Source organism: Diceros bicornis, chromosome 24 (genome assembly GCF_020826845.1).
Source record: "Diceros bicornis minor isolate mBicDic1 chromosome 24, mDicBic1.mat.cur, whole genome shotgun sequence".
NCBI lineage: Eukaryota > Metazoa > Chordata > Mammalia > Perissodactyla > Rhinocerotidae > Diceros > Diceros bicornis.
The window spans coordinates 36,239,042-36,266,946 of record NC_080763.1 but is presented as its reverse complement, the minus strand read 5'-3'; the positions used below and the strand labels follow the sequence as shown (position 1 = coordinate 36,266,946).

General features: G+C 42.4%; 1 protein-coding gene across 2 annotated transcripts in view; it reads right to left on the bottom strand.

The window, feature by feature from the left end:
• KCNK13 (potassium two pore domain channel subfamily K member 13) overlaps positions 1–26,786 on the bottom strand; it is a 102,213-nt gene extending 75,427 nt beyond the window's left edge. Inside the window, exons 1-2 of one of the 2 annotated variants that reach the window (XM_058567535.1) lie at positions 26,678–26,786; positions 25,116–26,226 (exon numbers count right to left, since the gene is read on the bottom strand). In XM_058567535.1, coding sequence (XP_058423518.1) covers positions 25,116–25,455 — 340 coding nt within the window. In that variant the 5' untranslated portion in view covers positions 25,456–26,226; positions 26,678–26,786. Of the gene's footprint in view, positions 1–25,115; positions 26,317–26,677 lie in introns of those variants that run through there. The other variant, XM_058567536.1, reaches the window with a different exon arrangement.
• Between the last annotated feature and the right edge of the window lie 1,119 nt (positions 26,787–27,905).

Below are 27,905 nucleotides of genomic sequence, written 5' to 3'. Positions count from 1 at the left end.
CAATACAGAAAACACGGTCACACTTACTGCTAATAAAATTGTTCCTAGTTTTTATAAGAGAATTACACGTCACGATGTTTCACCGTATTCTGCAAGGATGACTAAGAATTCGGGTATCTCACCATCTGAACAAGTTTGAGAATCACTGCTCTACCTTGTTGGGAGTAGGAAGAAGCTCTCCTTGGGGTCCTCAAACAAATACACCTGAGAAAAATAAAACTGATTAACAGCAGCAGAGGATATGCTGATTATAACACTGGCTCTCAGGGAAGAGCAAAGGCAGATTCACTTAAGGAAGCTTTGGTGTTGGTTTAAAATAGAGCTGCCATGCCCTGCCTCAGACCTACTGAATCAAAAACTCCAGTCAAGCAGTCAAGACAGCTTCACGTGTTTTTTCAAGTTTCCTAGGAGATTTTCATGTACAGCCCTGTTAGAAAGAGCCAGTTGATCCCAGCACAAAGGGACAGCTGAGAAAAGGAAGGACTCTAGAGATCACAGGTTAATGCAGGGGCAAATAATGCCAACCACAGAGGTTCCTTGAGGGCATTCATTGCCTTTTGGTAGAATGTGGCTATAGAATCCTTTCTAGCTCAGAAACACGGTGACTTTCTTGCCCATAATTATGAGCTTCAAACATCTAAAATAGCTTAAATTATGTTCAGTACACACTTTTTGAAGAGGCGGGATAATGCATAATCCATTAAAAAATAAGGGCTTAATTAAATTTGCAATGTGTATAAAATTTTAAAGTAACTTCATTGTAGAAAATTGGAAAATAAAGATAAGCATGAAAAAAATTACAGCCTATAATCACATCACTCACTGTTCTGTGATTTATATCAAACTATTCGGATTTATATCTTTATCTTATCAGGTTATTTATGTATTTTTTCCTTATAGAAATGGGACCATACTGTTTTATAATATATTTTCCATTTCATATATTATGAATAAATTTCTATGTCAAAAATATACTTCTCGGGGCCCGCCCGGTGGCGTAGTGGTTAAGTTCGCACAGTCTGGGGTTTGCGGGTCCAGATGTTAGCTTAGGGCCAATCTTCCTCACCAAAAAATAAATATATTACATATATAAAAATATATATACTATATATAAAGATATATAAATATATATATATAATACATATATAAAAATATATAATATATATGAATAAATATATAATACATATATAATAAATATATAATATATAAATATATAATAAATATATAATATATATAAATATATATATAAATATATAATATATATTATATATATTTATATAAATTATATTATATATATTATATATATAAATATATGATTTATATATAATATATATAAATATATGATTTATATATATTATAAAATATATATAAATATATAAATATATAAATATAAATATATAAATATAAATCATATATTTATATATATTTTATAATATATATAAATCATATATTTATATATATTTTATAATATATATAAATCATATATTTATATATTTTATAATATATATAAATCATATATTTATATATATTTTATAATATATATAAATCATATATTTATATATATTTTATAATATATATAAATTATATATTTATATATTATATATATAAATCATATATTTATATATATTATATATATACTTCTTATAGCTTCTTAGTATTCCATTTATGGATTTTTGAGGGTTAAATGAAACAATGTATATGAGGTATGTGGTAGGTACTCAGTAAATGCTAGTGATTATTACTGTTACTATAATGTGCTTAACTGTTTGCCTGTTGATGGAATATTAAGTTATGCCCAAGGGTAGCGGTATTAATGTTTTACTTTATTATATACATAATAGACATTAACTCTTTTCACTAGCTAGAAACATTTTTCTTGGCTGTTTTTTCTTTTTATTTGTTTTACGTGTTAAATATACAGAAGTTTTATGTTTTCACTAGTTAAATCTGTCAGTCTCATCTTTTGTGATTTCTAGGCTCACAAAGCTAAATTCTCACTATGATACCATAATAAATCTTGATACACGATAAATATCAGTATAATAAATAATTAATAATTAATTTAAATGCTTCCACCAACATGGTTAAGTTAGAAACAAGCTTGGGACAAACACATTTCTAGACAAAACTTCAATTCTAGAGAAAAAGCCTTGATAATGAAGCACCTCATCCCCTAGGGGCTGGGTAGACCTGATGATGCTGTGGTGCATATGCAATGCGGACCGAGTCCGGCCTCCTTCGAGTTGACTTGGAATGGGACTTGATCTCCTCAAGACCCAGGGACAGGAAGCAAGTCCAGCAAGAATTCCACACTCTGGTGTTTCCTCTCATAGATTACAAGAAATAGAATCAGTTTTATTATTAAGATAAGGCATTTCGTACTTGCTTCACCTCTGATACTTCAGTGGAGCAACTGCTCTGCAGTGCCATGACTGTACTCTTTGGCTATCAGAAGAAACAGTCATCTTGAGAGGTCATGTGAATGCCTGTCTGGTTCTCATCCAGTGGAGACGAAAGGGCATAGGACACCAGGATCAAAGCATGTGGAAGGTAGTTTCCATTTATTCATCTACTCGACAAACATTTACTGAGGGCCTACTGTGTACCAGGCACTAGGTGCAGACACACAGAGGCGAATGAGGAAGACATGGGGCTCACGGTTCCATGCAGACAGCAAGACCTAAGAGGTACCTGGGAGACTGTCGCCCTTTTCCACAGAGTGAAAGCTGAAGCAGAAGTTAGGAGATCGATGTAGTGAGAGAAAGAAGCCACAGGGGGAAAGGGACACCCACCAAATCCCATTAAAACAAAGCCCAGGACAGCCCAGCCAATTATGTAATAAATCAGTATTTCCAAATGCCAGACACTAATTCAGTTATAGTATAAGCACATTCAAGATATCAAGAAAGATTTAGGACTGTATTCCAGAGTTCCATTAATGAGGATTTGACATAAATTACCCATGGGCAAGGAGACCTTCAAGTCTTCTGGGAGGAGGGATCCCACCCTAGAGAGCTGAGGCAGCTCATAATGTTCTCCGAGAGTAAATGGGAGACAGGGAATCCTCATAGGAAACCTCAAACAACCTCATGCTCTCCACGGGGCCCCTTTAGCCCGTCAGCAATATTCACACCACATCTAATTGAGGCTGGGCACGCTGGAGGTGATCCAAGGTTCCTTGGAATATAGCATCAAAGCATCCACCATTCTCCCTGACTCACCCTTGATTTGTTGAAAATGCAGAGGTGGCAAAGAGAAATCAAGGCAATGGTAACAGCTTTTATTCCAAAAAACCATCAAGGAAGAATACAATCAAGTGGAAATGGAGCTGCCTCCATCTTCACTGATATCATTTTGAATTAATTTTTCTTCATCAGTGCTTGAAGAACAATAGCAATTCTATACCACGTTTTTAGGGAGCATTATGCTCAACTAATTAAGTAGTTCACAATACAATATGATACCTATGAAGGGACACAGCAGTCTAGAAAGAGTGTGGGCTCTGGAGCCAGATGGACTTGCTGCTCTCCCTTCTGCCGGCTGTGGGGCGAGGAGCAAGTTTCCTCTGTCTCAGTTTCCTCATCTGCGAAATGGGGACGTCATCATCTACCTAGGAGTGTTGTTCTGAGGATCAAACAGGATGATTACAGCAATTAGCCCTTAGTACGTTGCCTGGCAGACTGAAGGGCTCAACAAACTTAATTATTATAATCGGGGTGCCTGCTTGGGCTGTCTGCCAGGTGCCCGGAGGAGATTTAGCAACTGGTACAAAGTAGGTACCTAATAAATGGTGGCTGTTTGTCTCCCTCTCCCCTTTTAGAGCATCGTGATGCTTCTTGAAAGATGAAGAAATGAAAACACTCAAGTCTGAAAGCTTGTCTTCTGTATCTTGCATCCTCCCCATCTTTTTCACTCATTGGCAGGTTTTCCTGCTACTTCAAAATGCTCCCTTTGACATCTGTCCTCCACTTTTCTGTATCTTCTGCCCGCAAACCTTAGCATTTTTCTTTTTAACTGCGGCTTTACTTCATCCATGTTTAATAAACACTATTTATGAGTTAAAAACTCACTTCTTGCTTCATTTAACATAAATTGTTGTAAAGAAGAACCTGAATGCATGGGTGTCATTTAGCACTGAGTTCCCACCTCCTCCCAAACAAACAGGAGGTGATAAGAACATGGAGGGTTTCTACGGAAGACTCACTAAAAACGTTTCACCAGGTTAATGTTCACAAAACGTGTCTTTAAAAATGGAGCTCCCTTTCCCAAAATGGAATTGATTTTATTCTTAAATAACGATACTCTTGCCAATGTGTAAGTAAGTATATACAGAATGCAATTCTTAACTCTACTGGTTTTCTGACTGATCTCTCCTCACCCTCCAGCATCGGAAACGCCCAGACTCTCCCAAGTCCCTTTTCCAAACCTCACCTTCCTAAATCATCTGCAGAACTCCACCCCACCCGAGAACAGGGTATTAAAATGTCTAATACCATTTATGGGTCCCTTAATACCCATAAATAATGAGGTATTCATGGTACAATCCTCTGGCAGGGTCGGCATCCCCGGGTGTTCTACATACCAGGTTGAAGAGCAGTCTTTCCCGAGACACTTGGGCGTTATCCAAAATCCACATGGATGGTGTCCAAGACCTCCAAGATGCTATTTTTCTTTGACTCTGCTGTGTCAACTGCCTACTGTACACGGCTTGATACGTTTTTAATTACTCTACTGATTTTCCTCTGAACTTGTCACTTTCCACCATTTCCAGTTAGTGGGTCTTAGTTTCCCAGAGGAAAACCTTTAGCCGGTCACAAAGTTCATGCTTTTCTGGTTCAATTCTCATTTATTAAATATCCTAAGGAGAAAAGCTCTTTTGCTTCCTGATTTGGGGCAACCAGAGGGAAATTAACAAGAATGGAATAAAATAAATCTTCACGTGCCCCAGCAGGACAAATTGACTACCCCACGATCAACCTGGAAGCAATTTTTAAAAATTAATATTATATGAGACCCAACTCTGCAACTCTTTGGTGAGTTTTTGATAAAAGGCCAGATCACTTGATTCTTATATCTCAAAGAGATGGGAGGAACCTCAGCAGTTGAGCCAGAGGACAGGAAAGAAGTCAAACACAGTGATGAATGGCAGGTGACACTCGGCCTAGGTGGGGTGGGACCAGGGACCAGTGAGCTCCCCAAAGGAACATCCATAGCTCTTCTTTAGCGAGTGGTTGGCGTGTAGGAATGTGAGCCTGTGATAGCCAGATTTTCCATTTTCCCAAGAGAAATCAGAAATCTAGGTTTTGACTGGAAAGTCTAATTTTTAAAAGTTTACAACTAATTTGAATTTTCTGAAGCACCCTGCGGCCCACAGGAGTGTCCTGGAGCTGGCAGGTAGAGGCTCACAAGAGCCGATTATGCACATCTTTTCTCTTCTCTGCCTCCTGCCTTCAGCGACTTCATGTTCATAGCCTGAAATAAGCCATTGTGGAAATATTTACACCACAGAAATAGGCAAATGCTACAAATCAGGGTTGTTATTTTTTTTAAGCTGGTTGTTAAGCATTTACCAACACATCACCGTCTGCAGGCCAAATAAAGCATATCACCTTTGGCCAAAGTTGCAACTTCCAATTTAAAGACCCATCAAGAAGTAGTGTTAAAATAATCTTGAAGATATATATTTCAAAAACAATATTTACAATAAAGAGTACACGTGACACGGCAACCGTAGGGGAGGTGGTGGGCTAAGAGTCAGAGGGACATCATAACTGGCTGAGAAGGGAGAGAGAAAGAAGCAGGAGGCAGCTCTGAACTCAGTCTACTCCCCTATAAAAAGAGCGCTCTATAAATAGGACATTTCTAAATACTTGCATCTTCCCCACTGCTCAGAGGGAGTGTGGTAATTTACCCTCCCAACGATGACCCTCAAGACACAGCAACACCCTGAAATGTCTTCTGAATCATCAAAAGATGAAATTACACTTAGTGATTGAGCAACAAGAGTGTTTCAAGTCAATTTTCACGCAACTATAAGTGGATTGATGCCCTTCGCTAACCACACAGGAGCAGCCAGAACAGCGGGTGTGGTCTCCATTTTCCTCCTCATTCAGAATCAGCCTCACCATGTTCGGGTTCTCAATTCCTGTTTCCTGTTACATGGAGCCATTGGTAGTCTGGGGAAGCCTATGAGCCTCTCCACAGAATGTGTCTCTAAATTAATGAAATAAAATGCATTGGATCACAAAAGCAACCATATTAAAACATAGTTATTAAACTATGAAACCAATGTGATATAGTCTATGTGCTTCTTTATTAAATCATTATATAATGAGGACGGGTCTAATAACTACCATAATTTTGAAGTAGTTGTATAATTTTGAAGTAATCCATAATTTTCATATGGATGGGTGCTGGGTATGGTTCTGTGGAGATAAGAGAGCAGAGATGACATTGTTCAAACCCAGTTTGGGACATCTAGATGTCTTCTTTACTATACATCCTGGCAGCCCACTTTCTTCAAAACAATAGCTTGCAAAAAATATTCAGCAGTAACATCAAAAACAAATTCATTGATGGCAAAAATAAACACAGACCCAGGGCCATAGATTTTATTTCAATTTTCACTAGAATGTTTACTCTCTCAGAGGCTAGCTTTCTTTCCAAAATTTAAATCATGGCCGAACAAAGTTTGAATCAAAGTTCCACCACTCCCTAGCTGTGTGCCTTTGGGCAAGCTATTTACCCCTCTGTGCTTCAGTTTTCTCACTCATAGAATGAGGAAAATAATAGTCCTACTTCAATGGATGAAAGATTATGTATCTAGAGCATTTAGTATAGTACCAAAGAGGCAGAAGAATACAGTACACGTTAGCTGTGAGACTAACAAGAGTCTCACAAATTGGTTAAGAGAATATTTCAATTTTAAAGTTCTCAAAAATTTGGCAAGACCTATACATATTTACAATTAAAAGTTTAAATATTAAAATTTAAAATATGCTTTATAGAGCTGTTTTACTAGCAATAATTAGAAACAACCTACATATCCTACAATAAGAGGAACAGTTAAATTATTGAACATCTATACCATTGTGGCATATCCTGGGCAACCTCAGAAAGATATATATGAGAACCATAGGTAAACACTTCCCAACTCATTCTGTAGGCCAATATTATCCTGATACCAAACAAGACAAAGATATCACAAAAAAAAGGAAAAAAATAGATGAATTTTCTTTTGCATATAGGTGCAAAAATCCTTGACAAAATACTAGCAAACCAAATGCAACAACATATGAAAAGATTATATACCATGACCAAGTGAGATTTATCCCAGCAATCCAAGGTTGGTTTAATATCTAAAAATTAATTAATGCAATACACTATATCAATAGGAGAAAGGATAAAACCACATCATCTCAATAGATGCAGAAAAAGAATTTGCCAAAATCTGACATCCCTTTGTGATAAAAAACACTCATCAAACTAGGAATAGAAGGGAACTTCCTCAACCTGATAAAGGCCGTCTACTAAAATAAACAAACCAGAACTAATATCATACTTAATGGTGAAAGACTGAAACTTTCCCCCTAAGATCAGGAATAAGGCAAGAATGTCCACTCTCACCACTTCTATTCAACATTGTACTGGAGGTTCTAGACAGGCATGAAATAAAAGAAATAAAGCGCATCCAGATTGGAAAGGAAGAATTAAAACTAGTCATAGATGATATGATTTTGTATACAAAAAATCCTAAGGAGTCCACTAAAAAACTATTAGAATTAATACATGAGTGCAGCAAGGTCGCAGGATGCAAGATCAATACACGAAAATCAATTGTATTCTATACACTTCAATAAACAATATAAAATAAAATTAATAAAATAATTTAATTTACAATAACTCTAAAAAGAATAAAGTACTTAGGAATAAATTTAACAAAAGAAGTGCAAAACTTATACTTTGAAAACCACAAAACATTGTTTAAAGAAATTAAAGGATCTAAATAAAGGGAAAGGTATCCTATGTTCATGGACTGGAACACTTAATATTTTCAAGATGGCAATATTCCCCAAATGGATCTACAGATTCAACACAAAGCTTCTTTGTAGAAACTGACAAGCTGATCTTAAAATTCACATGGAAGTTCATGGGACCCATAACAGCCAAACAACCCTGAAAAAGAAGAACAATGCTGAAGGACTTATACTTCTTTATTTCAAAATTTACTATAAAGCTATAGTAATCAAGACAGTGTGTTACTGGCATAAGGATAGACATATAGATCAATGGAATAGAATTGAGAGTTCAGAAATCAACCCTTACATTTATGGTCAACAGATTTTTGACAAGGGTGTCAAAACAACTCAATGGGGGAAAAATAGTCTTTTCAACAAATGGAACCAGATATGCACGTGCAAAAGAATTAAGTTGGACCCATATCTCACACTATATACAAAAATTAACTCAAAATGGATTAACAACCTGAATGTAAGGACAAAACTCTTAGAAGAAAACATACGTTTGAATCTTCATGACCTTGGATTAGGCAATGGTTTCTTAGATATGACACTAAAAGAATAAGGAACAAAAGAAAAAATAGATAAGTTGGACTTCATCAAAGTTAAAAACTTTTGTGATTCAAAGGACACCATGAAGAAAGTGAAAAGACAACCCATGGAATGGGAGAAAATATTTTCAAATCATATATCTGATAAAGGACTTGAATCTAGAATATATAAAGAACACTTATAACTCAATAATAAAAAGACAAGCCAACTAAAAATGGGTAAAGGATTTGAATAGACATTTCTTTCAAGAAAGTATACAAATTGCCAATAAACACCTGAAAAGATGCTCAACATCATTTGTCATTGGAGAAATACAAATCAAAACCACAATAAGATATCACTTCACATCCACTACAATGGACAGAATCAAAGAGACAGATAATAAAAGTGTTTTCAAGGATATGGAGAAATTAGAACCCTCATACACCAATGGTGGGAATATAACATAGCACAGCCACTCTAGAAAATAGTCTGGCAGTTCATCCAAAGATTAAGAATAGAGTTTCTATATGACCCAGCAATTCCAAACCTAAGTATATACCCAAGATAAATGAAAACATGTCCACACAAAAACGTGTACATTTATTCAACATCGTAAAGCATTATTCATAATAGCTAAAAAGCGAAAACAACCCAAATGTCCACCAACTGATTAACTAATAGATAAAATGTGGTACATCGATATAATATAGTTATACACCTCTTAATGATGGGGATACAGTCTAAGAAATGCATTGTTAGGCAACTTTGTCATTGTGTGAACATCACTGATAGTGCTTATGCAAACCTAGATGGTATAGCCTACCAAACACCTAGGCTACATGGTACTAATGGGAACCACCATCGTATATGCAGTCCATTGACGACTGACAGGTGGTTATGCGACGTATGACTATAGAATATTATTTAGCAATACAAAGGAGTGAAATATTGATATATATCACAACATGGATGATTCGAAAACATTCTGCTAAGTGAAAGAAGCCAGGAACAAAGGCCACGTATTATATGATTCCATTTATATGAAATGTCCAGAATAGGCAAAGCTCTAGAGACAGAGGTAAATTAGTGGTTGCCTAGGGCTGGAGGGGATGGGGATGATTGGTAAAGGGTATGGGGTTTCTTTTGGGGATGATGAAATGTTCTAAAATTATTGTGATGATGGTTGCAAAACTCTTGTGAATACACTAAAAACCATTGAGTTGTACACTTTAAATAGGTGAATTTTATGATATGTGAATTATAGATCAATAAAGCTGTTACCAAAAATAAAAAATAAAAAAGAACCACCAGTAAGTGAAAAAGCAGTGGTCACCCACAGGGAGTAGGAGGGGGAAGTAAAGGGAGACTTTGATTTTTCATTTTAAACACTTTGGAATGATTTGAAAATTTATTCGAATGTGCAAGTATTACTTTAGCAACTTGAAAAATATTTTTAAAAAGAAATGAAAAAAGCCACCTTGCAGTTAATAATTCAAGTTGAAGGTAGGGGGGTGGTGTGGAGAGGGGAAAATACTCAAAGCTTGTCTTTGGCCTGGAAGTCCTCAATTAATGGGAAATCATCTGTACTTTCACTCTCTAGAGTGTGCACCTGGCTCATTCATCTCTGCGGTCCCAGCAGAGTGCCCCTCACAGCGCCCACTCCTGAAAGGCCGTGGAAAGAAGGGAACCACAGAGGCAGTCCTTTGTTTTGATTCTCGGTCCTGTTGTCCCTTTTAGGGCACTAACAAAAACAACTGAACATTGTTCTCAACCGAGGGCGATTTTGCCTCCCAGGGGTCTTCTACACTTCTGCCAGGTTAATCTCCCTGAAATTGCACTTTTTCTCATGCAACTCTTTACCAGTCTCTGACAGCGTGCCAGCCTCCCTGTGCGGAGTTCCCATCCTGCGGCCTGACAGTCGAGGCTCTTCGTGACTCCTTCATCCATCACACTCCTGTGGTAGGCACTGCTGGATGCCTTCACATTCTTCTCTCTCTATTCCTTAGTAATTGTTCTCTGACATTTTAATACCCAGAATAAGACTTCATTTCCCAGGCAGTCCTGCAGCTGGGTATGATCATATGATGAAGTTCTGGTCAATGAAACAGAAGGAGAAGTAACATCTGGAATGTCTGGGAAGCCCCCTGTAGTGGACACTGTGCCACACCCACATCCTTTTAAACCTGGTGACCAGCTCTGTGTGTCCATCCCCCACCTGCTGCAGGCTTTGCTGTGAACAGCTTACACTTGGTAACGTAGACAGCCAAGTGCCTGGGAGTTTTAGGTCCCTTCCTCCCCCAGCCATAGCCAATGACTGACTGGTGTGGGAATATAAAATCCTGGTACCTTTGCCTCAAGGCGGGACAAATTCCAAGGTGTAATTTCTGCTTCAGAGCAACATAAAATAACCCCCTACTTGGCTTCTTCCCTTTTCCCATCCACACTTTCCTCACTCCCTTACTAGTCTCTTCTGGGAGCACCTCCTTGATAAATCACTTCCTCCCAAATCCTTAGCCCAAGAGTCTGCTTGTTAGAGAAACTGACCTAAGACATCTCCTTGAAAGGGAAAGGACACACCCTTCCTCCCTCCTACTACCTATAGTGTGGATGTGATGGCCAGAGCTCCAGCAGCCATGTTGACCCCTGAGGACCAGGACAACACCCTAGGGATTGCAGAGCTGAAGAGGCCTGACTCCTTGTTGCGTAGTCACCATACCAGCCCTGAACTGCCCACATATGGTGCAGACCTCTTTTCTGGGATAGAGTGAAACCTTGTGTGCTTAAACCACTGCTTTTGGGGTCTTTGTAACTTGAAGCTAAACAAAATTCCTAACTGATATACTCCCTTACTTACCAGCTGTGTGTACTTGGGAACGTTACTAACTCTCTCTGAGCCTTACTTTCCCTAACTCGAAGGATTGTTGAGACAATGAGCAGGCCATCAACTCTTCCCAAACAGCCCCTAGACCCCATGTCCTCCAGGAAATTTGTCTTAATTAATTGAAGGAGCCCTGGTTGTTGCTTTAAGTTATAAACTCCCAGAATTCAGTCTTCATCCATCATTCCAAGAAATGGACCCAGGCTTTGCTGAGTACTAAACACATGAATATCCCTATGTGGTCAAAGCCTGCCTCTCACACATTTCTTTTTATAGGTGTTGGTATTGGGTCACAAGCTATTAAATAAAAGAAACTAAATCTAAAAATATACTAGGTTGAGAAATAGTATATATAGCATGCCTCCATACCAAATACCAAAAATATAACATCTGGAACAGAAAATATCACAGCCAGAATGAATAAAACAGGCCTTAGTGAGAAAAATGCTAAATGCAGCATAAATTCAGTTTTTAAGTTTTAAGTTCCAAAGAAAGATTCTGCTGGGAATGGGAGTGACTTACAGGACATAGCCAGGAACCCCACAAATGAGCAAGACTGAATGAAGAAAATCTGAGAGATAAGAACTATAAATCAAGAACTGTTGATGGTAATAAAGACACAGGACAATAGCAAAAAAGAATTTCCAATATTTAGACCAGTGCTTGAAATGTAGTAGGCATGGTTAACACTGTAAGCATAACTAACAACGTGGTTAAAATCAGCAGACAGTTACCAGACAATGGAGAAAAAATTAGAGACCTGGACGATAAATGGAGAATCAAATCCAAAATATGGAATTAAGCAAATACATGAAAACAAAGCAGAAGCACCTGGTGGACTTTAAAAAACAGGAATATCCAACTTGAGAATAATAGGGTGCCAAGATAAATAAAACAGCAAGGATTGTCTAAACTCCCATTAAGAAAACACTTGAAGAATAAGTCCCAGGACTGAAAAAACTTTGATCAAGACATTAACTGCTCATAGAGTCTCTTCCAAAATAATCTTAGAAGGAAAGACACCCCGACAATATTTTTTCAGGAGCTATACCATTAGCTGCCTACACAATATTGTTGCTACACAACACTGTCCTTCTCTTCTGCCCCAATAAAGGAGCCTTAATTGTGTTCGCGGCAGCGATAGCTTCCATGCAGATGGTGGGGAGGGCAATCGGACATGGTTCTGGCCACTGAGATATAAGTGGAAGTTGAGGCTTCCAAGAAAGTTCTTTTCAAGGGTCCAACTCAGCTGGTACACACATTTTGCCTCTTCTCTTCCCTGTCTTCTTGCCTTGGTGGCGGTCACAAAGCCTGGAGCTGTTTTGTAAGCACAAGGGAGAGCCACCATCTAAGCCAGCCAGAGCAGAAAGACAGAAAGCGCTGGGATGTGGTGGCACGTGGGGGCCTCGCGGGACTACCACACCAGCCTGGACTGCAGACCTCTGAACTGCTTGTTACATGAGAAAAGTAAACTTCTCTGTGTTTAAGCCATTGTTATTGAGGTTTTCTGCTACACACAGCTCAATGCAATCTGCAGTTGATAGATCTGTCATTTTCTTTTCCTTTTTAATTACTGAGACAAAGAAACAGTAGTACAGGCAACAGAAAGGAGCAATACAACCTCAAGACTGAAGTGGTGCTAATAAAAGTGGTTGCAGAATTAGGAATAAGAGAAGCACGGAGCACAAAGCACAGAAGCAGGTAAGAAACGGGATTGTTTCCCTTTTTCCTCCCTCCCCACTCAGTGTTAAATGCGGCATTATTTTCAGACCACGTAGGAAAGTAATTCTCTTGAAGTTTCATTATCTTGCCTTTACTTTTTCTTGGAAAGCAGAAGCAAGGCTTGAGAAAATGCAACGGCGTTCAGTGAATGATCAAGCAGAACCTCAATGTCCAGAGGCAGGAGAAGAGAGAATGGAACTGAAATGGAGGAAGATACCAAAAGAGAAGCACTACAGATCACAAAAGAGAAAAAGGTCATGGAGGTGATATGCTCTCAGTTATCAGACGTGATGATACAAGGAAGGTTCTAGATGCAAAATATAATTTTAAAAAGCGTTTTCAGAGAACGAGATACAACAAGGACCTGGGTGGCAGAGGCGTTGGACGGAACAGGGCTGAACCCAAGGACACAACACTCTGTATCATCCAGAGAAAGGAGTCGCAATTTTATTCATAAACATAAAAAATTGTGGCAGAAATTGTTTTTTATCCCCAGGAAATTTAGATAAGATTTCATTCTGATCACACTTAAAATGACAAAAAGGATACCTAATCCACTGTAATAGAAGGTATAGAATTGAAAAGAAAATAGAAAGTAAGAGAGAGAAAGAACAAAAAAGGATAATACAAATGAGACCAAATATTAAATGTGCCAAATTCCTTTACAAAGAGAAAAGTCTAAAACTGGTTAAAAAAATAAAAATACAAAATGTATTAAGTGGTTTACTTAAATTACTAAAAATTACAACTAGAGAGATGGTCTAAAAGTCAGCAAATATCTGCTAATATAGGAATTTAATCATATCTAAATTTAATGATAGATGTTTGCATATAAAGCATTAAGAGGTAAACAAAGGTATTATCAACAAAATAATAATAAAAGTTATGCAAGTGATGAAATCAATAACACTGAATTTATATGGCCCAAAACACACAACCAAAATGTTATTTTGGGTGTGTTTATTAGGTTTGAAGGGTGGTTGGGAATGATGTTCTTTCCTGTTCCAAAACTCTGTAACCCAGCTGAAATATATACAGATACCAAGATACACAGAAACACTCAAATAAAAAAGAGAATTCTGGAAAATGCACATTCTCAAATCATTATGTGATAATTTTAGAAATAAATCAAAGCATAATTATATAGCCAACCACACAAAACTATTTAAAAAGCAGACTTTTTGAATAACATTTGAGATGAGTTAGAGTTAAACAAAGAATGGATGAGAATATTTCTCTCAACCATGGCGGGGACTGGAATTTATGAAAGACCGTAAGAAAAAATTGCCAGTCAAAATGAGTGTATTTGGCTATATAAAAATCATTTCTACCCACCAAAAAATTTAATAGTCAATAAAAAGGTGGCAGGATAGGATAAATATTTTGGACATATATAAATAAATATATATAACAGAGATAAGAACTTGAGGGGTCCCCTCGGCCCTCAAGGCAGCCCTTAAAGTACCACAGAGAACCCCATGGGCTACTTGGAGCACAGTTTGAAAACGACTGCCCTGGTTGCTCTGTAAGATCAATGCCTTGTGATCCTCATCAGATGCTTAATACAAGAGAAGACCCAAGACACAGACAACCTTGGTGCCAACATGCCAAGAGCCCACAGGCAGAGTCAGGAAGTGACTTGTGGGATCAAATATGTCCGAATTGGAGATGAAAGTCCTGGGGCAGGCACATTAGTTGTCATGGTGATGAGAGGAAGGTTGCAACTTTAAGAGGACTGTGAAATATTGCAACAGGAGATATAAATCTCCAGTTACATGGACTTCTGGGAGGTAGGCAGAACACTACCCAGACCATTTTACCCATGAAACTGTAGACATTACAGTATCACAAATGTTTCCTGAGATTCTGCTAACCAGACCATCTCTGTCTTCTTACATTATCCCAGGCCACCTAAAGACCACCACAACTGTAAAAAGAGGTCATGGTTTCTTTAGCTGGTCATTCTTCCCACAACAAGGATCTCAAAGGAAGAAATGGCAAAGGAGTGGTGGTTCAAAGCGTAAGCTTTGAGGCGAGGCTCCATGCCACTACCAGCCGGGTAACTTCAGACACTGCATAGAAGCTCTCCAGGCCTCAGGATCCTGGCCTGTAACATGAGAATATTAATAGTACCTACCCTCATGCGGTTGTTATAAGAATTATACGTATGTAAAGATGTGTGCTGTGTCCAACCCACGGTAGGCACTCAATAAATTTCATAAATTTTATTACACACGAGTAAAAAAAATCACACATAACCCCCAAATCCAACGGTTTGAAGATAAACTATTCTACATTTATAGGAACACATGAAATTCTTGACCAAGTGTATAGGAAATAATGTAAAAGAAAAGGACAGAATAGTATGTACTATGGATTACAACACCTAGGTGTAGACATGAGAATCAGACAAGTTGAGAGAATATAACTGTCCCTCGCTTCTTTTCGAAATTGGTGGATTCACAATGAAACAGCCAATATGCTAGGTTGACCCTCTGTGATGATCAAGCATCCTATACAAACAGGTACTTAAGCAAACTGAAAAAGTCAAGATGCTGCTACTAATCAGGAAGAGTTAAGAACTTTTTGACCTTCTCGCTCCCAAAGAGAAGGAAGCCCAGAGCTCACAGATGATCAAAGCTCTAACTGGGGGACTCAAACTCTTGAGTTAGGCCGTCATCAGACCTGTCTGGCCTGGACAATGTTTTACAATTAGAATCCGAATGCCTGTGGTGGGGCTGCTCTCTCCAGGGCGGAAACAAGGCTGAGGAAAGAGCTTTTGAATCAAATTATATCAGATTCAAACAATAAAATATTGGGAATCACTGTTATATTGTATAAAGCTATAAACTGACATCCAAGATGATGAACAGGCTTTCAGAAAAAATTAAAATATCCCATGAATACATTATTCAATGGCATACATTAGTGGATGTCATATGTGTGTCAAAATATAAATCGCATAAGCATTTTACATTTTACAAAGCATTTGTGTACAACTTATGAGGTAGACAGAAGTTATTCCATTTTGCAGATAAAAAAACTGAGGTACAGAGAGCATAAATATCTCACTTAGGACCACACAGCTATGAAGAGGCAGTCAGGATTAGAACGAGGTTTTGTTTACTGTCTGATGATAAAAGAAATACATACTCATTTTAGAAGACTGGAAATATATGGGAAAGCATAAAAAAGAAAGTAGAAATCACCCATGATTCCACCATCCAACAAGAATCATTGTTAATATTTTGGTGTATCATACCATATTGAACCTAAAGTGATCTTTTATTGAATCTAAGATGCATTGTTATTTTATGTACCAACAAGAAAGAAAAGAATACTGCCAATTAAATTCTGCTAGCAATTGTGAGATCATCCCAATTTCAAGGATGTTAAAATGCTGAGAAAAGGTACATCTTAAAATCACTGAAATATATCATATTTTGTATCTGATTGTTTTCCACATAACCATTATAAGGAGCAATTTGTTGTAGTTTGGTAAAAATGAATCTCATTATAATTAGAATTTCTGTGATTTATAGTCAAGTTGATTAATTTTATATATTTATTAAAAATACCTGTAGTTTATCTTTTCTGAATCAACTAGCTAATCCTTCCCCCATTTTTCTATCAGGAGCCAGGGGATGTTGTGTTAATCACTGTATACATGCTTTAGACTTTAAGGATTTTAGCCCTTCATCGTGTTTGCATCATACTTTCGATCCATTATTGTTTTCTGTTCCATGTTTATTATTTAGATATAGAAACTTTTTAAATTGCTGTGCAGTTTCACATTTCAGTCTTTCCTTGTGGTTTCTTCCATTGTCTTTGTGCTCAGAAAATATCTTCCCATCCAGATCTTCTACGAATGCGAGTTTTTGTTCAGTATTTTTTCAACTCTACACTTGCAGTCATAGCCGTAGTTTTTAAAGCACTTTAACATATTTTTTCATGTGAACAATGATGGGTGCATTTGAAGATTATAGCTAGGGAGCAATGCATGGTGATGGGGAAGGAGGGGGCAGAAAGAGTGGCTGGTGGGAATTTGCATTCACTCAGGTGGGGGAGAGGGCCACCTCCTTGGGATCTATCGTCTCAAATTTCATGGGGAAGCTTTCAGACTATCCATTCTGAGAACCCTGTATTTGCTCAATTATTTTGTTTCCTGCTTGGAAAATTTCAGTATCTTGAAAGTAGAGTCATATTGGAAGATGTACTGCTCACTCTCCACTGTCCAGCATTGTGGCACACATACGTGTTGATCTCAGCCGGTTTCACCGAAAATTCTTTTTTGTATTATGAAACATGGTGATTTCCTCTTGTTTTATCCTCAGTTCCACCCTATTCTCTCTTCTCCTCCATCCCTTTCTCTATGAAGGGGAGAGGGGTTTGCTATGAACGTAACCCAAATAATTCTTGGGTTCCTTGGAGGTTCTCAGGGTAGTGTTCCATTCAAAAAAGTATGGTCCATTAGCCCAAAATAATGAAAAAATAAATTTAATTTTTGCTTGCATATCTCTAAAGAATCTTAAGGAGTCTCCAATTTATAACACAAAGGAAAGTTCCCTCTCTCCTCCTCTCCCAGTCTCTCATATCTCAAAGGAGTTCTGGAGGCTTTTATCCCTAAAACCATCCCCAGTCATCAGCCTTCTCAGTCTTTCTGTCCTTCCTGGTCCCCTCCCCCCCATCTCTCTCTGCTCTCTATCATCATGAGTGACTTAACCTCTCCACCTTCTTTTAGCTTTCTCTCGTTCAGCCTATTATCTGGATTCTCCACAGTTAAGGATAGCCTGGGGAGCAGACCCAGCAAGCAGCAATCCTTTCCTCTTAGGGTGAAGGAGAGAAGAGCAGGGGATGATTATTATTACCAGTGCATTAATGACTTTTTATGTGGGGAACACTCTCAGCCTGTAGAGGAGGACGTTACTGTGTCCAGACCCAGAGCACGTGGTCCTGCTGAGGACAGCGGGGAAATGCACCGCGTGAGGAGGCATCTCCATCATTACGTTGCTCCTCCTTCTCTCTCCAGCCTTCTGCCTCCTTCAGTTCAGTTTATCTGACCTGCCAGACCTTATACCACTTTTCTGAAATGCTGCATCTTGAGCACGCCTGCTGCGTCTTCCTTTGGCCAGAGAGCCATTGTTAGAAGCCTCATAACATGTTCAGGGTTTATTGTTCCCATTCTCTGATCAACCCCTGGTATCTCTTCTATTGATTTTATCTCCTTGGAAGGGAAACCCTGTGGTCAGTGAACCCAGGAGTCAGACCATGAATGAAAATGAGTGTAACTTGGCATGTGGGACAATAGGGAGTAGTGGGGCCTGTGCCCACGGGGGAAAAAACAGATTCTGAAAACATATTCAGTTCAGGGCCACACAGATTTGCACATTGACCAGGCCATACATACTTGTCAGCTCAGCTCCTGAACCAGAGCGCCTTGTAGAACACCGCTACCCACGTGCTAATCACCAGCCACACCCGGGGCCAACAAGAGGCGCCAGTGTAATTATTTCTGTTTAATTAAAATTAAAGAAACTGTCATTGAAAATCTGGTCACCTACTTGAGTGGTACACCACCAAGGAGGGGCTCAGCATCTCTGTGTCTGAGCTTCTCAGATCTGCACAAGCCAGGATCCCCTTCTCAGCCTGAGCCCGTTGCATCCCTGCATCTGGATAATGTTGGTCTTGGTTAACCTACTCCTCATGTACTTAACTATCACCTGGGGAGGAGGTCCACCAAGGAGACAGATGAGCACATCTCGCCTTCTCACCACGCCAGCCTGGCCACCAGTTTGTCTGTGTTCTAAAGCCCAGAGCGGGGAGGCTTGCCCTAGTCAGCAACATCACAACACAACAGCTTTCTAGACTCCAGATTTCTCAAACATTAACGTGCCTGTGACTCACCTGGGTGTTTCGTTAAAGAGCAGATTCTGATTCAGTTGGTCTGGGATTGGCCTAAGACTCTGCCGTTCTAACAAGCTACTAGGTAATGCTGATACTGCTGATTCGTGGACCACTCTTTGAACAGTGAGGATCCTCGTTGGGTGGTCTCAGTTTTCAACCCTATGCCAACTCCTATCTCGCATGCCTCAAGCGTGCTCCCTGTACTGCCTACATCAGAGCCATCTGGGGAAGTTTCTTAAAATGCAGATCTACTGCATTAAGATCTCTGAAAGGGGGGACCAAGCACCCGCATTTTAACAAGACTACTCTCCCCTGCAGTGAGTTCTTATGGACACCAGAGCTTGGGAACCGCCAGTAGAGAATTCTAAATGTCCTTCCTGGACGAGACCAACGGGAGCTACATGCTTGCTCTGCATGGCTCTGGACTTTGGCAGAGGGGATTTCACTGAATTGCACCTTGCATGGAGGGATGCTATGCCACGCAGGAGCACACGGTGCTCTTTCCTATTTATGACCCAGATGCTGGAGAGAAGATTATTCACCACATTATCTTGTCCCTTTCATGACAATCTGTAGGAGAAATTTTTATTCACGTCTGTAAAAGCTGGGTGTCTTCCAAGCAGCCAGCCTGGATAAGGAGAACCATTTCATGGTTGTTTTTGTGTTCATTTTGACAACTGAAAATTCAGCCAAATTTGGGGCTCACTTTTGGCAATTACACAGGTCCTTTTGACATATATCTCTGTGTATTAGCAATCTGTGGCTTAATTGTCCTATCCTACTCATGTTTTCTCATCTCTCCATTGTTTTAAATCCATTAGTATCCATTTCTAGTGCACTGTATGCACGCATATGTGAAAGACACCCATGCTGTTCACCAATATCGAGTCTTATCCACCTCTGGACTCATGGGAGAAGTGTGTTTCCCAAAGTCCATGAGGTTGGGTGAGACCATGTGGCTTGATCTGGCCAACGAAATGTGCATGGAGGTGACATGCATGGTGGCATCCGTTTAATTGCTGGTGCTCCAGTCTTCAGCCCTTTCCTCCCCGTCCTGGGCAGTCTTGGAACGCCTGCTGATGAAGAGGGGCCACAAGATAAAAGAAGCCCGGAACACTGAGCCAACACAGGAGACAACTGCCCTGGGGAGTCCCTGCCCACAGTGGGCTGTGTGTGTGTAAGAAGTAACTCTTGTTGTGTTAAGCTGCTGAGATTTGGGGGTAGCTTCTTACCATGGCATAATCTAAGCTTGCCCTGACCATATCATATTAAAATAACCTCAAATCCTTTTTGGACGGAAGCTGAATTATAAACACACAGGCAAACATAGGAATAAATTCCTAACAAAAGCCTATTTGAGAGAAAAGATATTTATAGAAGATCATTTACAGGATATACTGTCAATCTACTTCCCTGAGTATTTCAAATTTATTCTCGTTTCTAGCCTAATCATCAACCTCTTCCAGAATCCACACCCCTATGTTTTAATATTCTGCTCTGACTTTTTAAATTGTAGCAAAATATACACAATATTTATCATTTTAACCATAAGTACACAATTCAATGGTTTTAAATGTATTCATGGTATTGTTATATAACCATATAATGGTATTCAATGTTATATAACCATCACCACTATCTACACCCAAAATTTTATCATCCTCAACAAAACTACACACCCATTAAACAATAACTCTCCCTTCTCTTCTTCTCCCAGCCCCTGGTAACCTCTATTCTACTTTCCATTCCTATGGAATTTGCCTATTCTAGGTACCTCCTATGAGTGGAATTATGTAATATTTGTCCTTCTGTGTCTGGCTTATTTCATTAAGTATAATGTTTTCAAGGTCTATCCATGTTGTAGTATACATCAAAATTTCATTCCTTTTTATGACTGAATAATATTCCGTTGTATGTATGTACTACATTTTGTTTATCCATTCATCTGTTGATGAACACTTAGGTTGTTTCCACCACTTGGCTATTGTGAATAATGCTACAATGAACTTTGGTGTACAAATATCTGTTTGAGTCTCTGCTTTCAATTCTTCTGAATATATACCCTAGGAGTAGAATTGCTGGATCATATGGTAGTTCTATGTTTAACCTTTGGAGAAAACTGCCAAACTGTTTTCTACTCTGCTCTGACTTTTAAATCAAAGGTCTCAACTAGACAACAGTTACAAGAAATCTTTAATTGTATTTTCCAGGAAAATGTTGTTCGTGAACATCATCCACTGGTCCTATGCAGTGTCTCCTATATAAAATCCCAAGGGGGAAATATTTTTGAGGATGACGTACTGGAAAACGGTTTATGCTTCCTTTTTTCTGATCATAAGAATTCCAGTATGGATCATGACTCTGCTACGGTGCTTGCAACCAAATCTGGAGCTTGAATAGTCATTGTTGATGTCCTGCCCACAACCCTTGGGATCCCTCTTACCATTTCAGGGCAACGAATGCCTATATCTTCAAATGGCCAATGCCAATATCTTTGTCAGAGGGCTACCCTTGGGTTGTCCATGAAAATCAGGGCCAGAAGTACCTGGGAATTATATCCTTGTGCTTCTCCCACCCTCCAAACAGCCTTTAATCAATTACTGACAGGTGTGGGTGTATAAATACCCCAGCTCCCTTGCATGGGCTAATTCTGGGTCATGAACTTTGCATTGTTTTCAACTTTCCCCTTGGGATTAAACCAGTTACCCACTGTGGTTCCTGCCTAATAGCACACCCTATATTGACCTATTTCCTTTTCACCTGCCTATATCCCTTGCCAGTAAACTGTTTGCACTCAAATTCTTGGCTCAAGGTCTGCTTCTAGCAACTTCCCAGATACATTTGCTTTCCATATTTCTGTTCTTCTTTTCTCTGGTGCTGAAGTTTTATTTACATTTCATAATTATTTCACTGTATGCTTTCTTGTTGTCTGTGACCTCAAAGTCTTAGAATAAAGCATGGTGGAACTAATTTTTAGAAGAAAAACACCATCATTTAATGTTACGAATAAAATACAAGACATAAATAGTTTCTAGAATATGATCCCAATTTTAAAAAATACAAATGCAGGGGCCGGCCCGGTGGCGCAAGCAGTTAAGTGCGCGCGCTCCGCTGCGGCGGCCCGGGGTTCGCTGGTTCGGATCCCGGGCGCGCACCGACGCACTGCTTGGTAAGCCATGCTGTGGTGGTGTCCCATATAAAGTGGAGGAAGATAGGCACCGATGTTAGCCTAGGGCCGTCTTCCTCAGCATAAAAGGAGGAGGATTGGCGGATGTTAGCTCAGGGCTGATCTACTCACAAAAAAAAAAAAAAAAAATACAAATGCACATATGTGTATGCACAGGGAAAAAATAATAGAAAGAAATGCACCAAAATGTTAACGATGGTCAGCTTGGGGTGTTATCTTTATAGATGGTTTAACTTCTTTCTTCTTTATACGTTATTTTACAAAGAACACGAAGCTTTAGTTTCCTCATCTATACAATGGGGATAATCACACCTACCTCATGGAGCTGTGTCGACTGCAATTAAGTGTGAATGTCATGTAGTAATTAGGTGCATCACATATTCACATATTAATCACACTATGTGCCCAGCATGTACACTAATACAGGGTAGCAGTTGCCGTTATTACATAAGCCCATACTTACATCGTTTTTGCATTTTTTTAAAGAATATTCACTTACACGAGCTCATTATTCCTCACAAGAACCCTGCAAGAGGGGCAGACTTAGGGGAGGGGAGTGGGCAGGAGACAGGACTAAGATTTACTGAACAGCTATGATGTGCCAGATACCAAGGTGGGCACTTTGCAGACATCTCAGATGAGAAGGATGGGGCTCAGAACAGTTAAGAAACTTGCCCAAGTTACAGAGGCAGGACCGATAGCTCCAACTCCAGACTCAGTTCTGGTTTCCTTCTATTCCCTGGGCTACATTACTATATTTGCACTTCAAAAGCCTGTGTTCCTACACGCCCACCCACCTATGACATTCTCAGCTCCCACGACATGGATGTTCACGTCTATAGACACACTGTGCTCCTTCCTGCTTCCGTGTACATGGGGAGTGCCAAGGGGTGGCTTGTGGGAGGGGGATTTAGCCCCCCAATATCTCACCAAAACTACCTCAAATAAATATTCAACCTAAATAAAAACCCTGTACTTTCAGGGCCAGCCTGATGGCGTGGCGGTTAAGTTTGCATGCTCCGCTTTGGCGTCCTGGGTGCCCCGGGGTTCGCAGGTTCAGATCCCGGGCGTGGACCTACGTATGACTTATCAAGCCATGCTGTGGCAGGCGCCCCACATATAGAGTAGAGGAAGATGGGAACGGGTTTTGGCCCAGGGCCAATCTTCCTCAGCAAAAAACAGGAGGATTGGCAACAGATGTTAGCTCAGGGCTAATCTTCCTCACCAAAAAACAAAAAACCCTGTACTTTCTATGCAAACATAGCAGATTCAAGCAACGCTTCCCAATCAGTTTGTTCGCCCCAAGCCCTCCTTACAGAGAAACGCTGGACCTGTCTTCTGAGACACAGAAGGTGACACGATGAGGGACTTGAGGAATTGTGCTAAGAGAGAGTCCAGCAGAGAATGTGGGCTGGGGGAGAGAACCATGGAGGGTATCACTCCTTCTCCATCCCCCCCAGGGCCCCACGTTCTGGTTATCACGGAGAATGCTGTGCGAGTTTTTCTTGCCAGATGCCCAGTTATTGCCGTATCATAATGGCCCTCAGATGGGGCATGCCTCCTACTCACCAACTGAGCCCTGACTTCTAGACTAACCTGGGGAAGTCTTTCTTGACTAATCAGGCCTGAGGCTGATCCCTATTACGCCTTGTGCTCCTTCTGGCAGAATGTCTACCTCAGAGAATCATACGTGGAAGCTTCACGGAAGTTTGTCTTGTAGCCCTGCTTCATTGACAAGCTCTGCTGGCAAGAACAGGGGCCACAGCGGCAGAGCACCCGCACCCTGTGCTCTTTGCCACCGTGAGCCTTGCTGCTGCTCCTGGTGCTCTGGCAGCTGGGAGCCGCTTCCTTTCTGCATAGCCTCTCTCTCCTCACTCCGGTTCTCTGCTTACCTCAGAATTTCTGCAGCATCTTCCCCAACCCTCTTATCACTCAATTATGCTTCAAGAATGAACAACCTTTAGGGATGTGGTGCAAAGACTCCCAACTCTTTCCTTCCGCTGGGAATAAAGGCATAACTGACAGCAGCCATGCCACACTCTTGCTCAAAAACTCTCAATGGCTCCCAATTGCTTTTAGATAAATTCTAGCTCCTTAGTCTGACGGTAAACGTCCCTCGCCACCCCGTTAGCCAGAAGACTTTCCTAGCCTTCCTTCCACTACACCACATAGATCAGGTAGCTCACGGGGCCCCTGAATGCAATTCTCTCCTCCTCCAGAGTGCAAAGCACTTTTAGTCATCAAACCCAAATCTTACCTAACACCAACTGGTTCAGCCCAAAGGGCACTTCTCCCCCGGCCCCCATCCTGGTAGGAAACAGTTCCATCCTCATTAGCACTTTTGCCTCCTTCCAATCTGGTATTCAATCTGATTTTCTCTCTACAAATTTGAAGTAACCGGCACAGTCTTTTTAAACTTGCACCCCCCCCCTCCGCTCCCGACCAGTGCCTTGTGCATGGTACTAACTCAATGAATGTTTATAGGTTCCTGTCTCGATTTGTAAGCCTTCTCCCTAAAATTCAATGAACACAAGCTCTGTCTCCTTAACTAGATGAAAAATCTCCCAGAGCAGAGCGTCTCCAATTTAAGGCTCATTCAAATCCCCTGGGGACTTTGTTGACGTGCAGATTGTGACTCAGGAGGTCTGAGGAGGGGCTGAGACTGCATTTATAAGGAGCTCCCAGGTGGTGCCGAGGCAGCTGGTCCGTGGACCACATTTCCAGAAGCAGGGAGGCAATAACACCTGTTGATCAGGTAACAACTCACATCTGTGCAGCCGGGCTGAGCGCAGAGACGGACGTATGCGAGGTTGAGAAGCAGCCAGCCAGGAAAGCCAGCGAGTCCGGCCGCCCCTCCGCCCGGCCCACTTACCTATGGTGGACACGACGGTGCCCACGAAGTAGAAGGCGCCGGTGAAGTCCCAGCGCGGGCGGGCGTTGTCCACGCGGATGCCGGCCTCGGCGGCCTCCTCGTAGTGGCGGAGGAAGCCGCGCAGCTCGTCGCGGCTCAGGTTGTGGCGGCGGCTGAAGTTGGCCAGGCGCTCCTCCCAGCGCTGCTTGGCCTGGCGCTCGTGCGCCAGCTCCAGCGCGGAGAAGACGGCGGCGCCGCCCAGCAGGTAGAGCACGAGGAGCGCGGCGAGCAGCAGGAAGCGCGCGTTGTCCTCGTTCAGGTGGGCTGGGCCGCAGCTGCAGCCGCAACCCCGGCCAGCCATGGCCGGGCCCCCGGGGACAGCCCCGCGCCGGACGGCCGTGGCCGCGGGCTGACTCTCGCCCAGGCCCCCGGGAGGTCGGGGCTCGGCGGGGCGCTCAGCCGGCCCCCAGACGCCCGATGGCCGGCAGGCCCATGACCACTGGGCGCTCCCCCCGGCCGCGCGGCTCCCCGGGCCGCCGCCTCGAGCGCTCCAGCGGCGCCAGCTCCCCACGTCCGCCTTGATTCCTGGTTTCAAATCCGCTTTTTCGCGGCCGTCCCCGCCCGCCTTGGAGTTCTCCTAAACGCTGAAGGTCCGAGTGACCAGGCTCAGAGTCGCCTTCTGCTTGGCACGAGGATGCGGGCGCTGTTTCCACCGTGGCGCCCGGCCCCGCTCAGATTGGAGAGGGGGTGTGGCGCGTCTTCAAGGCTAACTCCGGCGAGCTTGAATTTCCCCCGAAGCCAAGGTCGGCGGGCCTCGGAGGCTGGCGGGAAAGGGGAGCCCCGCGGTCTCCGACTCGCTGACCATCGCTTCTCAAGTACCGACGGGTAGGACGCGCGGTCTCAGTCGCCTGGCTTTGGAGGTGCCTCCCCAGATGGATCCGTGGTGCTGCGTCCCAGTCTCGGCGTCGCGCGGAGCCTCAGGCCTCTCGGGTCCCCGACCCGGCTGCCCGGCTTTGAGGCTGGAGCAGGTCCTGGACGGGCGCACGGACAGAGGGACTGTGCGGAACGGCGTCCTCGGGTTCTGACCTCTCGCCGGGCCCCCAAGCTGCCCGGCATCCAGCGGGCGGACCAGCTGGAGGAGGAAACCAGAAAGGGAGGTTGAAATGAGGGAGCGAAGGAAGTTAGGGGCATCTCTCCCGGGCAGTGTCCCTCGCCTTGCCCAGACCAGAACGCCCTTGGCCTCTGGGTCCTGCGCGGGGGCGTCTTCCGCCCCCACGTGTCGGCTCTGCCCGCGCGAAGCGCGCTTTGCGAGGCGGCCCCAGCTCCCTGGGAAGCTGTCAAGGACCTGGGGCTTGAGGGGCCCGCGGCCAGAAGATCGTGACCCCGGAGAGTTCCATCTCCTCCACCCGGGCTTGGCTGCCTCGGTGCGCTCCAGCGATTTCGCGCCTACAGGGCTCCGCGCGGAGTGCTTTCCCCCACCCCAGGCAGACCAGAGGCGAGACTCCCCAGCGAACCGCCCGGGGCCCTCCCCGAGACCCCGCCTTTCAAGAGGCGCTGGCGCCGCGGCCGCGCTCCAATCTCACCTCCCAGGGAGCGCCCCCTCCGCGCCGATCTGCCCCAGGTCCCCTCCTAGCCGCAGGCCTGCCCTGCAGAGCGGCGCGGGGAGCAGAGGTCCACGCCGGGCTCTGCCTTGCCTGGCTGGCGCGCTCCGACGCTGCAACAGGTGGAGCCGAGCGGCTACGGGCGGCAGCGACTCCACCCCGTCCCCCGCCTCCCGGCCGCGCGGAGCCGCCCCCAGCGCTAGTCTCCGCCCTCAGACGCCCCGCTCTCGGTGGGCCCACCCGGGGGCTTCGGCGCTCGCATCCGCAGATTCGGGGAGTGGGCGCCGAAGAGGTGGTCAGGTGCTTAGCGGACCTGTGTGGGCCCCTTACGGGCCAGAAGAGGGCGCTCCGTCCCCTTAGACACATCTCACCCCACCTGTCTACCGAGCCACACATGGCCCCTCCGGAATGACCAGCCCCAGGCATGCGGGAGTGAATATGGATACATAAAGGAATAGATGCGTGGGCATCTTTGAACTAAGTAGAATTTCCCTGCTTCCCGAGAGAATGATCCCAGGCTCAGAGCCCACCCACCCACCTCGACTTGCCAGAAGCGGAGAATAAAGAAACACACAGCTCTGGATTCCAGTACATCTGCCATCAGAAGCCCTGATGCTCTGCTGTGCCTCTCAGCTCCGTTATCCACTCCCGGATGCCCCTCTTTTATCCAGCGTACTGGGGGCAAGAGCTTTGGGGGGATAGCTCATATGGGGGCCTCTGTATACACCCAGGGTGAGTCCTGCAATTACTCCCACTACCCATTTTATTATGAAAAATTTCAAACATGAAGTTGAATTTTACAGCAAACACATATACTCACCACCTAGATTCTACAATGAACATTCTACTGGACTTATTACATGTCTATCTGCCCCTTTTTCCATCCATCAACCCATCTTGTTTGGATGCATTTCAATGTAAGCTGTAGACATCAGTACGCTCCCCGCCCCCCATACTTCTGCATATCCTTAACTAGAGTTCAATATTTATTTACCGAATTTTTTCTTTTGGGGTAGAATTTACAAACAATGAAATGCATAAATCTTAAGTGTACCATTAGATGAATTCTGACAGATGCATACACCTTTGCAAACTAAACTTCTACCTATTCAACCTATGAACCAAATACCATCAACAGGTCAGAGTTCCCATACAGTCCCTTCCCAGCAAATTCCCCACCCACATTCCTCCAGAGGAAATCACTGTTCTG